Raw genomic sequence first — 14631 nt, 5'->3', positions numbered from 1 at the left:
GATTTCTTAGGCACTGATTGTACAAATTTCATATGAATAATTCCACCAGGAAAAAAGGTTTAAGAACAGCTAATAACTTCCAAAGGTTTTTTTTATTTATTTTTCCATAAAGACTTGCTTTGATGCCAGACACAAAATGTCCACAACAGAAAATTTAATCACAGTATCTAAACAGATGCTTATCAGCCCTTGGAACTGCCAAAAAAGCTATTAAACTGGTGGTTTCCATGGTGATGGTCTCCACCACCCTGTTAGGAACCATGACATTGTTCTGTCCTTTTTGGGCAGAGAAGGTGGTGATGCTGGTGGTGGGAGGGTGTAGGTTGAAGGTCTTGGGAGGGTGTTTGTAGAAGAGAAGGTCTGTTGATTTACTGATCAGCTACTTACACATCTGGGTCAAATTGTTTCTCCATTTGGAAGCCTTTGTGATAACCATGGAATCAGAACGTATAAAAATCCAACCTAGCAGGAGTGGTACTGACTGCAACCATGGCAAAGCTTATTCTCCTCACAGGTGGGTTTGTAATCAAAGATTGACCCTTCGTCTTATCTGGTTTCTTTTTCTCTCACAGGCTCTGACAATCATGAAGTGGTCTTCATATTACATCTCTATACTTTTCCATTCTTCTTTCATCATTTCAAATTTCAAGTGAATCTTGTTATATACAAATCAGTCTGCCTCTCGTTCTCTTAACCTCAACTGACTCTGGTAACATTTCTGCTTTTGTTAATCCCACAGACCTGGTCCTAAAGGAAAGGCTTACTTTCTCCCACTGTTAGTCTTACTTTTTCGTCTTTTGTTCGGCCATTCCTTTTTCTTTACTCTTCTTCCTACACCGTCTCACTTTAATTGGAATAATGCTTATTGATGTGCTTGTGTCCTTGGACTAGCTTTTTCGGGGAAGAAAATCAGTAGGAACTGAGACAGAGTTATGCAAGTTGTCTTTGTTCTGCTGTTTCCAGAATTATTTCTCCATTTATTCCTCTATTATCCTACTGAGTTGATGACGTACCATAAACATGTTAGAAATTAAATTATTCAAAGAAATTGATTCAGTAAGTTGTTTAGAGCCAAGTCATACCAAGAATTTATTGGTTGCTCTAGAGCTGGGATTTTCAAACTGTTTAAGCTTCAGAACCTTTTCCGAATGAAACCTCAAGCTCAATTTATAAAACAATCAGAGTAGAAGAATTGCTTTGTAGAAGTCAGGGAAAGTCATCTGGAGTCTCAACCCCATAGTTCCTAGTTCTTCTCTCCTCATATAAGAGCTCCTGAAAGTCATTCCAAAAAACTCCTAATGCCCAGAAGATACTGAATTCTCTGCTTTAGCAGGTGCCTTGTCTGTTGGAAGGCTGTGTTCCATCACTCAGGTAGGGGAAGAAAGAATGGATGTGTCATCACTGAGTACAGTGACCAGTTGGTGATTTCAGGAAGTACGTCTTCCATAGATAGTAGACTTCGGACTCAGCATTCAGTAACATTTATTTGTGACATGGAAGGAGTAAGAAGAAGGCACCATGGTCATTTTTGATAAAGGTAGGGAAAGGTAGATCTACTGTTGTGTTCACTGAAAAGCCTTTGGAATCACCACTAAATTTCACTGAGGCTGTAACAATTTATGGCAAATTGGAAGGCAATCAATCCTTCAGAATTAGATTCTATGGGGTACAGACAACTGGTTCAAAGTACATGCTTTTTCTTTCTATCTAGGTCTTGTTCTTGTACTGAATGTGCAGCTGGGTAAGTCATGAACTCCATGTTTTATCATTGAATATATACATATATATATGAGATAAACCATATGAGGGAAAGAGAGCTGCTGTTTGCTTCACAGACAGATGGGTTTGATTTGGGTGTAATCTAGTGTTTTGGATTGGCTGTCACTGCTGTCCTCTTCAGCATGACCATCTGAATTATAAACTGGTACTCACTGGGCTTCATAGGACTATGGGCATCTTTTCTTAGAAGGCTGCCACCTAGGCTTATCCAAAATCCCAAAATGAGTCTGTCAAAGTTAAAAATCAACAACTCCCAAGTTACTGACTAGTTCTGAGTTAGAATCGTAGGATGCATCTGCAAGAGTGTTCATACTACCTCCCTCCACACAGAGATCAGGCATCTGAGGCACAGGGAGGGAAACAGAGGCAGGGCCAAAACTCACAGCGCAATTCAGTGGCTCCTAAACCAGGCCATTGTCCCTCCTGCTGACTACACACAGGCTCTGCCTACCAGCTGACATGCTACTTCTCCAACTGGGCCCAGTACCGGTCAGGTCTGGGGCGCTTCACGCCTGACGACATCAGCCCCTGCCTCTGTACCCACCTGATCTACGCCTTTGCTGGGATGCAGAACAACAAGATCACCACCATCGAATGGAATGATGTGACTCTCTACCAAGCTTTCAATGGCCTGAAAAATAAGTAAGAGGAGGGAGATATTTAATTTGATATCCCCTTTTTCAGCACTTCCCAAACATTAATGCTTCTTAAAATGTAGTCCAGATCCATGGATCTGAGATGGGGACCAAGACTCTGCATTTCATTTTTATTTTATAATTGACAAAAATTGTATGTGTTTATCATGGACAATGTAATGTTTTGAAATATGAATATGGTGTGGAATGGCTCAATCAAACTATCAACATATGCATTTCCACAAATACTTGATATTTTTGTGGTGAGAACACTTAAAATGTACTCTTAGCAATTTTCAAAATACAATATATTGCTATTAACAATAGTTACCATGCTGTACAATATACCTCTGCAACTTATTCCTCATTTGTAACTGAGATTTTGTATCCTTTCACCAACATCCCCCCCAACCCCCACAGCACCCCAGCCTCTGCTAACCACCATTCTACTATATACTTCTATGAGTTCAACTTCTTTTAGATTCCACTTTTAAGTGAGATCATGTGGTATTTTTCTTTCTGTGCCTGGTTTATGTCACTTAACATAAGTTCCTCCAGGTTTATCCACATTGCTGCAAATGGCAGGATTTCCGCCTCTTTTTAAAGACTTAACAGTATTCATTGTCTATAAATACCACATTTTCTTTATCCATTCATTCATCGATGGGCACTTAGGTTGACTCCACATCTTAGCTATTGTAAACAGTGCTGCAATGAACATGGAAATTCAGATATGTCTTCAACACGCTGATTTCATTTCCTTTGGATATAAACCCAGAAGTGTAACTGCTGGATCATATGGTAGTTATTCTTTCAATTTTTTGAGGAACATCCATACTGTTTCTATAATGGGTACACTAATGTTCATTCCCACCAACAGTGTGCAAGAGTTCCTTTTTGTCCACATCCTCTCCAACACTTGTCTTTCATCTTTTTGATAACAGCCATTCTAACTGGATTGAGTGGTGTCTCATTTGATTTTGATATATATTTCTCTGATGATTAGTGATGTTGAGCATTTTTCATACACTAGTTGACCATTGGTATGTCTTCTTTTGAGAAATGTCTATTCAAGTCCTTGGCCCATTTTTTAATCAGGTTATTTGCTTTCTCACTACTGAGTTATAAACATTTCCTATATATTTTTGATACTAACCCCTTACTTGACATATTGTTCCCAACTATTTCCTCCCATTCCATAGGTAGTCCCTTCACTCTGTTTCCCTTGTCATGCAAAAGCTTTTTAGCTTGATGTAATCCCATTTGTCTATTTGTGCTTTTGTTGCTGCACTTTCGAGGTCGTATCAAAAAAATTCTTGTTGTAGCTCTTGGAGTTTTACAATTTGTAAAACCTCCAGTAGTTTTACAATTTCAGGTCATAAATTGAGGTCTTTCATTCATTCTGAGTTGATTTTGTTCAGTTTAGTCATATTTAACGGAAGGAAAGTACAGGTGATTGCCACTATCAGTAATGGTATTATCGTGAATGCAGCCACTAGAATTTAAGTCACAATGACTCAGAGAAAATAAACTCCTTTACAGCAGTGTTTCTGAAAGTGTGGTCCATTGACTCCTTGCCTCAAAATCATGTGCGGTACTTGATTAAAGTGTTAGTCCCTACTGCAATCCAACCTAATTGGAATCTCAGGGGAAGAGGTGATAAACCCAGATTTTTAATCTTGTCCTCCCACAACCCTTGCACTTAATTATTACATACTTTTATGTTTGGGAATGTCTATTCCAGAGAATGTGTATAATTTCAAGCCAATTAATTTATGTTAATGTTACAGAGGCTACGAATGTAATTAAGCTCAAGCAACATTTACTATTTTATCTGATGGAATAGAATATTATATTAGCTATTGATGCTTTTTAAAGTTACACGTATCAAAGTTACTGCCAATACACAATATTTTTTAAAGCCCAGTTTCAAAATTTAGATTTCCATAGGGAACCCTGAGTGCATTCATGACAAGAACAACACAAAGAATTTTTATAAAGGAAGTTTTCAGTAGCGGAGGAAAATTGTTCTACAAAAGGCAAAACAAAAATATCTGACCAGATCCAATACTAAGGCAATGCATTTTAAATGGAGGGAGTCATAAATTTTGAAATTTATCTGTTTCTATCCTTGCTCTACAGGAACAGGCAGCTGAAAACTCTCCTGGCCATTGGAGGCTGGAACTTCGGGACTGCCCCGTAAGTCTTCTTGGAGAGCATGTTGTTTGTTTGCTATTGAGAATAAGTTAGCCCCATGTGATCACTGTCCCTTTAGACTTCACAGTCTAAGACAGGGTATTGAGGATGTACATAAACAAATATATGAATTAAATAAGTCGCTACACCAGAACCACAATATTAAGTGGAACACATTTTATTTCATACATTTAATTTTTGGTGGACATTTTGGGGCCTTATCCACAGAGGTTTACTTACTGAGGTTCCCAAACAACCTCTTCATAAAGTATTTCAAGAGTACAAACCCCGATTAGAGTGTTACAGTGCTTCCCTCTATTTATCTTCTGGTGTGGAGAGGAACGAGAAAATCACGCAAATAAACAAGAGGACTTCTTGGAGGGTACGTGAACTTGGTGGACTGTTTGGGGAAGGGACCCAGTGTGCTGGGTTTGCCAGGTATTCAAAGAAACAAGGACAACTTGGGAGAAAGAGCAGAGTTTGGGGGGGATAACAAAATAAAGGGAATGTAAAGATACCATGGCTGGGAAGAGTAGTGATTACAAAGGAAGGAGAGGAGAAAACCAAGAACTTGCTTTACTCTGGGCTATGGGTCCTGATGAAGGGCTCCGAGGCAGAAATTGAGAGCTTGATTTTACTCCAAGGTGTTGGGACCACCAAGGCCTCACCCTGCCTTCTTTGGTTCAGTGAGACTGAACCCTCAGTTTCACTGCCATGGTTTCTACTTCTGAGAACCGCCAGACTTTCATCACCTCAGTCGTCAAATTCCTGCGCCAGTATGAGTTTGATGGGCTGGACTTGGACTGGGAGTACCCTGGCTCTCGTGGGAGCCCTCCTCAGGACAAGCATCTCTTCACTGTCCTGGTGCAGGTGGGGAAGGAAGTCACAGCCTTTAACCCAAAAAGATTCAAAGTCTTTCTTTCCAAGGAGAATTGGGTGGCTCTAGGGGAAAACTAAACTTGAATTTAAACTGATAGGATATTAGCATTGCAAAGATTCTTATGTATCATGCATTTATTAAACAAACATTTAATAGCAACAACAAAACAATATGTGAGCTGTGTGCCAGGTGCTGCTTGACATGTTGCTTTAAGAACCATAACTCACATCATCTTCATATTTACTCTACAGCACACATACTATAAGTATTATAATCTTTATTTTACAGATGAGGAAACTGAAGTACAGAGAGGGTTTAAGTAACTTGCCCAAGATCATACAACTAGTAGGCATCGTAACTGCCTCTGCAGTTTGGCTACAGAGTCCATTGTTTCTAAGTATTACAGTAGGCTGCCCATTATTACTGAGCACATATTCTGTGGCAGACATTGTCAGGCTAAAGATAAGAATAAGATACTATCCTTGGCTTTGAAGAACTTCTTCTGAAATGGAAGACTGAAAAAAATGAACAATGACAGTGCATTGTGATAAATGCCATGCTAGAGGTCTGCAGAGTACAAAAGTAACAAGGAAAGAGAGTACCTAAATCTGCTCTGGGGCAGCATCAGAAAGTGTTTCCTAGAGAAAGTGATGCCTGGGCTCAGTCTTGAAAGAAACTGGTGTTAACCAATTAAGTGAGGATGGGAATGGCACAAATGATATACAGATAAGTGTGAGTAAGTGGGTGAGTAATGGCTGTGAAGTTGCATGAAGAACCAGACAATGTGAGAACTTTCATATTATGTTCAGCAATTTGCACTTTACCTTTGACACAATGGGACTGTTTTGAAGAATTTTAAATAGTAGAGAGCTGGCTTTACCATAGAGGACAAATTAGAAGGAGATGAGAAGGCATGGATAGAATTAGGAGGTTTTTGCAGTAAATCAAGGAAGAAATGATCAGGGCCCCAACAAAGGCTCTAACACTGAGGGAAGAAGAGGATGTATATACGAGATATCAAGAGGATAGAATCAATAGGATTTGGAGATCAACTGGAAATGGGAAACGGAGAGGACCCCCAGTTTTCTGACATTGACGATGGGTTTGATTTTAATGCTATTAAGTAAGACGGTAAATACAGGAAGAAGTGTAGATTTGAAAGAAGAAGAACTGACCTTGAACTTGATGAGTGTGAGGTATCTGTAGGGCATCCTAATGGAATGCCCAGTAGACATCAGATAAATATCAATCTGGAGTCTAGGACAAAAAAGCTTGACTTGATATACTTGGTTTTTAGACTTACTGTCTCCCAAGACAGATTGTTTGCTATACCATGCTATGTAACAGATCATCACCCAGCCTCTGAATAGTTTCAGTGTTAAGTAATAGGTGAAAAGTCAATTTCCTTACTTGTTGAATTGCTCTAATGATCAGAAAGGAATATCTCTTTTCTTGGCTGGAACATGCCTCCAGTCATAACTTATAACTTCTGGTCATTGTTTCTAGTTCTGCCTGCAGAAGCAACAGAAAATAAGGCTACACCTTTTGCAATATATGGGCTTAATGTCTTAAGACAGCTGTAACGCCTTGCCTATAATTTCTCTTATTCCAGTTAAATATCTTAGTTCCTTCTACCAATAACAACAAGACAATTTTCAGGCCCAGCCTTCACTGGAACATACTCTGGCATGCCCTAATAGTGCAATTATAAGAACTAAACCCAGTACTCCAAATGAGGTTATAGTCACACAGATACAGGTGGATTAATCTCTAGCATTGAATGGGAACCTATCATCTAGCTGTTACCACCTTCCTCATTGGCCAATTCACCATTTTATTTGTTGGGAAGTCAGTCCTATAAAGTAGTTCATCTACTTTATGAAACAAATTTCTATACTGCTGGATGTAGGGTATCACTGCAACTATAGCTTCAAAGTATAGAGATACAATGGAGCTCTGGTGGTGGTCTGAGACCTGGGTTTTGGTCATTACCTACCTACTAACTCACTGTGGGACTTTGGTGAAAGTCTCCTAACTCTTATGCATATTAGATAGCCATAAAATTCAATAATAGTATCTATCCTATCTACTTTATTAGGTTGTTGAAAGACTAAAGTAAAATAAAATATGTGAAAGCAATTTAAGAAAGAGGAGCATTATACAAACATATGTTTATTATTATTATTTAAGGAGCTAAAATCAGCATCATAGATGTCCTATTACGCCTTATTATTCTGTAGGAAATGCATCAAGCTTTTGAGCAGGAGGCCAAGCAGAGCAACAAGCCCAGGCTGTTGGTCACTGCTGCAGTAGCTGCTGGTATCTCCACCATCCAGTCTGGCTATGAGATCCCCCAGCTGTCACAGTGAGTTATGTGCCTTATCTTCAAACTCCTGGAGGTGTCACTCGGGCACACTAGGCTTGTCCTTGGTCTGGCTTGCTATTCAGGGACCTTGTTTAGGAGGCTTTAGAAGTGGTGTCCTGTGCCTGCGTGGGTGTGGGAAATGACCATCAGAAATGATTTTAAATCCTCTACCCCACCTCAGGTACCTGGACTACATCCATGTCATGACCTATGACTTCCATAGCACCTGGGAGGGCTACACTGGAGAGAACAGCCCCCTGTACAAATACCCGACTGACACTGGCAGCAACGCCTACCTCAATGTGGTGAGTCCCTGTACAGATGCAAGTGCAGACCAGAGATGATGATGTTAATCACACAGAGACTCTGACGCATAGTAAACACAAATTCTGCAAGTGTCTCACTTAAACAACTATCCTCACGTTGATCATATTTCATTAATTACAACTTCACCAAAATGTTTTGGGAAAGAAAAAAAAACTACTCAATCTGCAATTAACAGCATACAGTTTCACCTGTTGGAATAGGGGACTAATAAAACTAAGCACTGGGTCCTCATCTGGTTGCGCCCTGTAACTAACCCACTGCCATTGCAGGATTATGTCATGAACTACTGGAAGGACAACGGAGCCCCAGCTGAGAAGCTCCTAGTTGGATTCCCTACCTATGGACACGTCTCATCCTGAGCAACCCCTCCAATGATGGAATTGGTGCCCCCACCTCTGGTGCTGGTCCTGCTGGGCCCTATACCAGGGAGTCTGGGACATGGGCTTACTATGAGGTACATAGATTGGACTGAAAAGTGCTCTGTGAATTCCATACACTGTGCCTTAGGGTAGCTAGAATCTGCTGAAATCTTGAATGTTCATTCTGTCTCTGACCTAAATACTTTAAACACAGCTGCTTAAAGTGCTTAAATAACATTCATTTACATAATCCAAATGAAGAGCATTTAATAATGCATAATATCCCTTCACATGACAGACTACCTTTTTCATGTAATTTATATTAGCACACAGGTAATAAAATAAATATACCTCTCATCTTACTGTGGGTTCCCAAAATCATTTCACGAGCAACTTGATCCTCTTTACTACATATAAAAACCTGTAATTAGAAATTGAGCAAAACCCCAACTGGAAACATGAAAGAAGAAAAATTAGAAACATGTTTTTCTTTAATGGGAGTAACATTTAAAAGATTTGAATGTCTTGACTTTTGAAAGATCCTGAAAAATGGAGCCACTCAGGAATGGGATGACCCTAAGAAAGTGCCTTATGCCTATCAGGGCAATGTGTGGGTTGGCTATGACAACGTCAACAGCTTCAATATTAAGGTAAGATCAGTCCCTTGAATATGTTGAGGTCCCAGCCCTGAGTCCCAGAAAAGCAAGTGATTCCTGTTATCCTCTTTCTTTAAACAGCCTCAATGGCTTAAGAGCAACCAATTTGGAGGCGCCATGGTCTGGGCCATTGATCTGGATGACTTTACTGGCACTTTCTGCAACCAGGGCAAGTTTCCCCTAATCTCCACCCTGAAGAAGGTCCTCGGCCTGCAGAGTGCAAGTAAGGGACTAGGCGGGAATGCCCAGGTATATAAATGCCCCTTCTCCAACTCAAAAAGCAACCCTGATGTCTTCCCACCTACCCTCTGCCCAGGGATCCTCTTTCCACTTCACCTCACTGCTCCTGCCCAGGTGAGAGACAGGTTCCACCCTTGAACTGCCATGTCAGGAACATATGCACTTATGGGAAGCCAGGCCTAACTGGGTGGGTGTTCTAAGTCTGCTAAGTCTTAAGGGTGTGGAAGAGCCTCAAGAAATTTTACTAACATCAGTATAAGTATCTACTTCTCTATGAACCGCTTATTCAAAGTCTTTCTCAGCCCACCTGGGGAGATTTAAGAAACCCCCACCAATGCTCACATATCTCCAGTCTGTGATTCAGGGGACGTATCAATTCTCTAAATTTTTTCCAGATTTTTCCTAGAATTTATTGGTTCACCATGTATGCCCAGATTCTAAAAAAGTGTTTTGCATACATTTGGTGGTTAGTAAATATTTTTTGAGTGATTTGGATGTTATAAGGAAAGAGCAACCTTTTTTTTTACAATTGAAGGCAGGCTGGCTTGACACAATAGCTTTACTTAACTCCTGAACATGGAGCTACTTTCTCTTCTGAGTTACAGAGATCCAGAGCCAGCTGCATCCCACCTCCACACTTCCACTCCCACAGTTCTCTTCACCTCTAGGTGAAGCTTAGAGCCTCTCCCAAGCCCACTAGTCTGCTCTTACTGCTCTGTGTTTCAGGCTGCACGGCTCCAGCTCAGCCAACCGAGCCAACAACTACTGCTCCCAGTGGGAACAGGAGTGGGAGCAGCGGCTCTGGAGGCAGCTCCGGAGGCAGTGGATTCTGTGCTGGCAAAGCCAATGGCCTCTACCCAGTGGCAAATAACAGAAACGCCTTCTGGCACTGCGTGAATGGAGTCACGTACCAGCAGAACTGCCCGGCCGGACTTGTCTTCGACACCAGCTGTGATGGCTGCAACTGGACATAAACCTGACCTAGTCTATATTCCCTAGAGTTCCAGTCCCTTTTGCTTAGGACGCATTGCTCCTACCTAAAGTCCTGCAATAAAATCAGCAGTCAAAACCTGAGTGTCCTTGGTGTTAAGTGATGTAGGTGGAAACCTTTTCTAGATATGAAAGCAGGGGCTATGCATGGGGGTGGAGTGGTGGAGTAGAGTGTGGGAGGAAGTGGTGGAGCTAAAGCACCACAGTCTTCTATCTGCCTGTGTTCATCTGCATGAAGGTTGGAAGCCATAAGGAGGAAATGTCTGAATGTTTGGTGCATGGGTGAGATGAGGACATGAAAAGGATAGGTCTGTCACCGGGCAGTTTTCCTCAGGAAGGAGCTGAGGTGCTTCCATGAGACTGGGGGACATAGGCAGTGCTGCCTGGCTTGCTCAAGGAGTGGAAGACCGGGACATTCTCTCCACTTCTACTGAAGACCTAGAGCTGTTCCAGCACCTCCTGGACTGACAGGTTTGGGAAGATTTGTGCAGTACACTCCATGTAGGGTGTCTCCCTAGCCCATGGGCCAGCCAGGCTCCTTTTCTCAGGAGACGACATATACCATTGGAATCGCAGTGGTGGCCCCCAGCTGCTGTGCTTGTATGCATACCCACTCCGATGGCTTGGCTGATTGACTGGGTTAGGCATCAGGCTCAAGAGGGCCAATAAGATCATCACACCTCAGCATTTGCAGCTGGGAACAAGGAATTGCCTGTCATCCCTCACGTGGGTGGGTCTGTAATATGTAAGCTCAGGAGCTGTAGCAAGGGACTAGGGAAGGAAAGTCGTCCTAGATGTAGAGCTGAGCTACAGAGAAAAGCCAGGATGTGAGATGAGAGAGAACATGTACCGATAGATGGCCGTCTTCTTCTTCTTCTTCTCCTTCTCCTTCTCCTTCTCCTTCTCCTTCTCCTTCTTCTTCTCCTCCTTCTCCTTCTTCTTCTTTTTCTTGAGATGAAGTCTCACTCTGTCGGCAGGCTGCAGTGTTGTGGCATGATCTCGGCTCACTACAACCTCTGCCTCCCAGGTTCAAGTGATTCTCTTGCCTCAGCCTTCCAAGTATCTGGGATTACAGGCACGTGCCACCATGCCCAGCTAATTTTTGTATACTAACTGTATACAAAAATACTAATTGTATTTTTAGTAGAGATGGGGTCTCACTGTGTTGGTCAGGCTGGTCTCAAACTCCTGACCTCAAGTGATCCACCCACCTCGGCTTCCCAAAGTGCTGGGATTACAGGCGTGAGACAGCTTGCCTGGCCAGATAGATGGCTTTCTAGCTGTTGATTATGGTTCCTTCCTGAGGCCCAGATGCACTTTTGCCTATGGATTTTGTGAAATATCCCTATAACTACATAATAAATTCCTCTTTGTTGCTTAAACTGACTAAAGTTTGTTTCTTTTACATGCAAATGAAAGAAACCTCAATAATGTAATGAGAATATAAAGGCTCATTTCTTTTTTCTGGCATTCTTACTATGTGTCAAACTGTTCTAAGTGTTTTACATGTATTTTCTTCTTTAGTTTTCCTAGCAACTTTATGAGGTGGATAACGTTAACTCCAGGAAACTGAAGTAGAGACGAATTCTTTAACCTGCCCCAAATCACACAGCTAGTTATTCGCAGAGCCAGACACATAGCCAGGTGGGCTGGCCCCAGAGCTCACAGTCTTATCTACTATGTTTTACCTGCCTCCCTTGACACACACCACATTGTTCTCATGGGAGATGACAGCACTGGTGGCAGTGATGAGGCACACACCACTCTCTGGGCAACATCATTCATTCATAAACTCACACCATTTATTGATTATTATGTGTCAAGTGATATTCTAGGTACTGAAGACATAGTGGTAAAGAAGACGTACTCTGCTCTCATGGGGATTATATTTTGCTGGCGGAAGTGTTAGATGATAAATAAGCAAATGAACAAATGAGAAAAGTAAAACAGTGATAGAAAGTGACCAAAAGAGGAGACTACTTTATTTTGAGCAATCCCAGAAGGCTTCTCTGAGGAGGTCCTATACAAGATGGCCTTGACAGTCAAAAAGAGTTGTTTGTTTTGGGATCTGGAAAAAGTGTGTTTTGCGCAGAGGGACTAAGTACAAAGTCCTTGAGGTAGAAATGAACATGGAGTGTTAGATACAAGAAGCCCAGTATGGCCATGAGGTGGTGGGTACAGGGAAGAAATAGGCAAGGGTCAGATCATGCAAGGGCTTGAAACATGGTTAGAAGTTTGTGTTTTATTGTAAGTGGGCTGCAAAGCCATTGGAAAGTGATAGCAGGGATGAGGGGTGGTGACAGGATCTAAATTCAACATTGATGAGATGAAGTTGGAATAGGATTAAAGAATATCGGAAAATGGCACTCTTGGTGATGGTAGCCAATGGATTGACCGAGCACTTGTTTGACATGCCTTGAAGATTGAAGACATAGAAGTGGGGGACTTGTGTCTTCAATGAGCAGAGGAAGGCAAGAGACAGTAAAAGTGGGTATCACTAGTAATGTCATTATATTTCTAGTCAAAGAATGATGACAACTGGAGTAAAATAGAGCATAGAAATTTTGGGGATGGCTTTTGAAAGGAGTTGCCTATTTAGGTCACTACTAAGGTAAATAGCACCAAGGGGGGACATGGGGATGTGGGGCTCTGGAGTTAATGAAAAAATGACACGATATCAGCTGTTGGCTTTGAGGAAGAGCGTCTTTGAACAACATGGTGTCCAGTGGCTAAATCAAAGTGTTTTTCAAAACTAGCACCTTTTTCAATGCCACTATTTTCCCACAAAGATTAATTCTGCCACCATTTCTAGAACATGGAAATTACTGCAGCCAAAAAAGGTAGCATCTCCTCCATTTTTCTTCCCATTTTTACATATTAATTGATCATTCAAATGCATGTTTACTGTGCACCTACTGTGTGCAAAAAGAGGGTGAGCATGAGCTAGCTCCCCTGACCACTCTGACCTCACCTCCAACAACTCTCACTCACTCCATTCCAACTATGTCATCTTCTTGCTGTTTCTCAAGTATTCCAGGCATGTCTTGCCTCAGGGCCTTCATACAAGCTAGAACACACTTTCCATAGATTTCCATTTGACTCTTTCCCTCACTTTCTTCAGGCTTTTCCTGGAAGTCACCTTCTCAGTGAGGTCTTTCCTAGTCACTCAACCTAATTTTGAAACCTCTTTCTCCACCTCTCCCTGCTGCGCTTCTTTTGCCCTTTCTTGACACTCATCACTACCTGACCTACCATTCATTTAGTGTATTTATCTTTTTTATTGTCTACCTCCCTCACTAGAATTAACCCCCATGAGGAAAGGTATTTCTGTTCACTGCAACATTCTCACTGCCTAGAACAAGGCCTGGCATATTATAAGAGAATAAATACTTGGTGAATTAATAAATGAATTAGGTAAAGGAAGTGAGATAGGAATTAACAAGCTGACCCCTCATGTCAGGTGGTGTGTGGTCTATGGCACACTTCTCTCAGCAGACACAAAGGATTGGGTACGCCTGCAGTTTCATGCAGGTCAGTCCTGGGTGCCTACCACTTACAGGAGGATGAATGCTCTCTTCTGGTTACCTGCCTGCATTTTCCCATCCCCAGGCATAGAAGATAACATCTTATGCCCTGACTGTGCTAAGAGGAATAAAAAGATGATGAAAAGATTAATGACAATAAAGAAGTAGCAGCAACCTGTTTGAATACAATGTAAGAGACCAGAATATGCCACCTCGAAATAAGTATTATTTTGATTTGAAGGCAACCGAAAAGAGTCACATACGAGAGAAACTCTCTGCCTTCCCACTATATGCTAAAAAAACAGGACATACGTTTTTAAAAGTCTCTTCTCCATTCTCTACCAGGAAGGACCAATGGTGGTGAGCCTGTAGATGACTTGCATCCCAATCATTTCTGTGTGGTGTCCTGACCATATTTGGTGTCTCCTGATGCCTTGAGTACTGACTTATTAAACATTTAGCTGTACAGAAAAAAAAAAAAAAACAAGCTGAATATTTCAAACATCGGGCAATGTACTTTATATAGGTTATGTTCTATTTAGTGAGTATTGTCCCCAGGTTTCAGAGTGAGGAAATCGAGACCTTGTGAGGATAAGCAACTTGCCGAGGATCACAGAGCTGGTAATTAATGGACCTCATTCTCAAAAATTAGGTCTTTCTGGCTCTCTTTAAACCACAAT

General features: G+C 41.5%; 1 protein-coding gene and 1 long non-coding RNA gene across 3 annotated transcripts in view; one reads left to right on the top strand and one right to left on the bottom strand.

The window, feature by feature from the left end:
* LOC105479218 (uncharacterized) overlaps positions 1-14600 on the bottom strand; it is a 45217-nt gene extending 30617 nt beyond the window's left edge. For both annotated transcript variants that reach the window (XR_985758.2, XR_011622644.1), the window contains exons 1-3: positions 14534-14600; positions 14264-14412; positions 2324-2410 (exon numbers count right to left, since the gene is read on the bottom strand). This is a non-coding gene — a long non-coding RNA (uncharacterized lncRNA). The remainder of the gene's footprint in view (positions 1-2323; positions 2411-14263; positions 14413-14533) is intronic.
* Positions 236-10485, top strand: LOC105479217 (chitinase acidic). Its single transcript, XM_011737113.2, is given in 12 exon segments — positions 236-514; positions 1712-1741; positions 2220-2421; positions 4557-4613; positions 5315-5480; positions 7731-7855; positions 8037-8160; positions 8452-8527; positions 8530-8636; positions 9081-9191; positions 9279-9420; positions 10164-10485. Coding segments are annotated over 12 exon segments (1413 nt in total). The 5' UTR covers positions 236-489; the 3' UTR covers positions 10412-10485.
* Positions 14601-14631: the final 31 nt, after the last annotated feature.

The sequence above is a fragment of the Macaca nemestrina genome, chromosome 1 (genome assembly GCF_043159975.1).
Source record: "Macaca nemestrina isolate mMacNem1 chromosome 1, mMacNem.hap1, whole genome shotgun sequence".
NCBI lineage: Eukaryota > Metazoa > Chordata > Mammalia > Primates > Cercopithecidae > Macaca > Macaca nemestrina.
The sequence above is the reverse complement of the archived record's forward strand: the minus strand, read 5'-3'. Positions and strand labels throughout refer to the sequence as shown.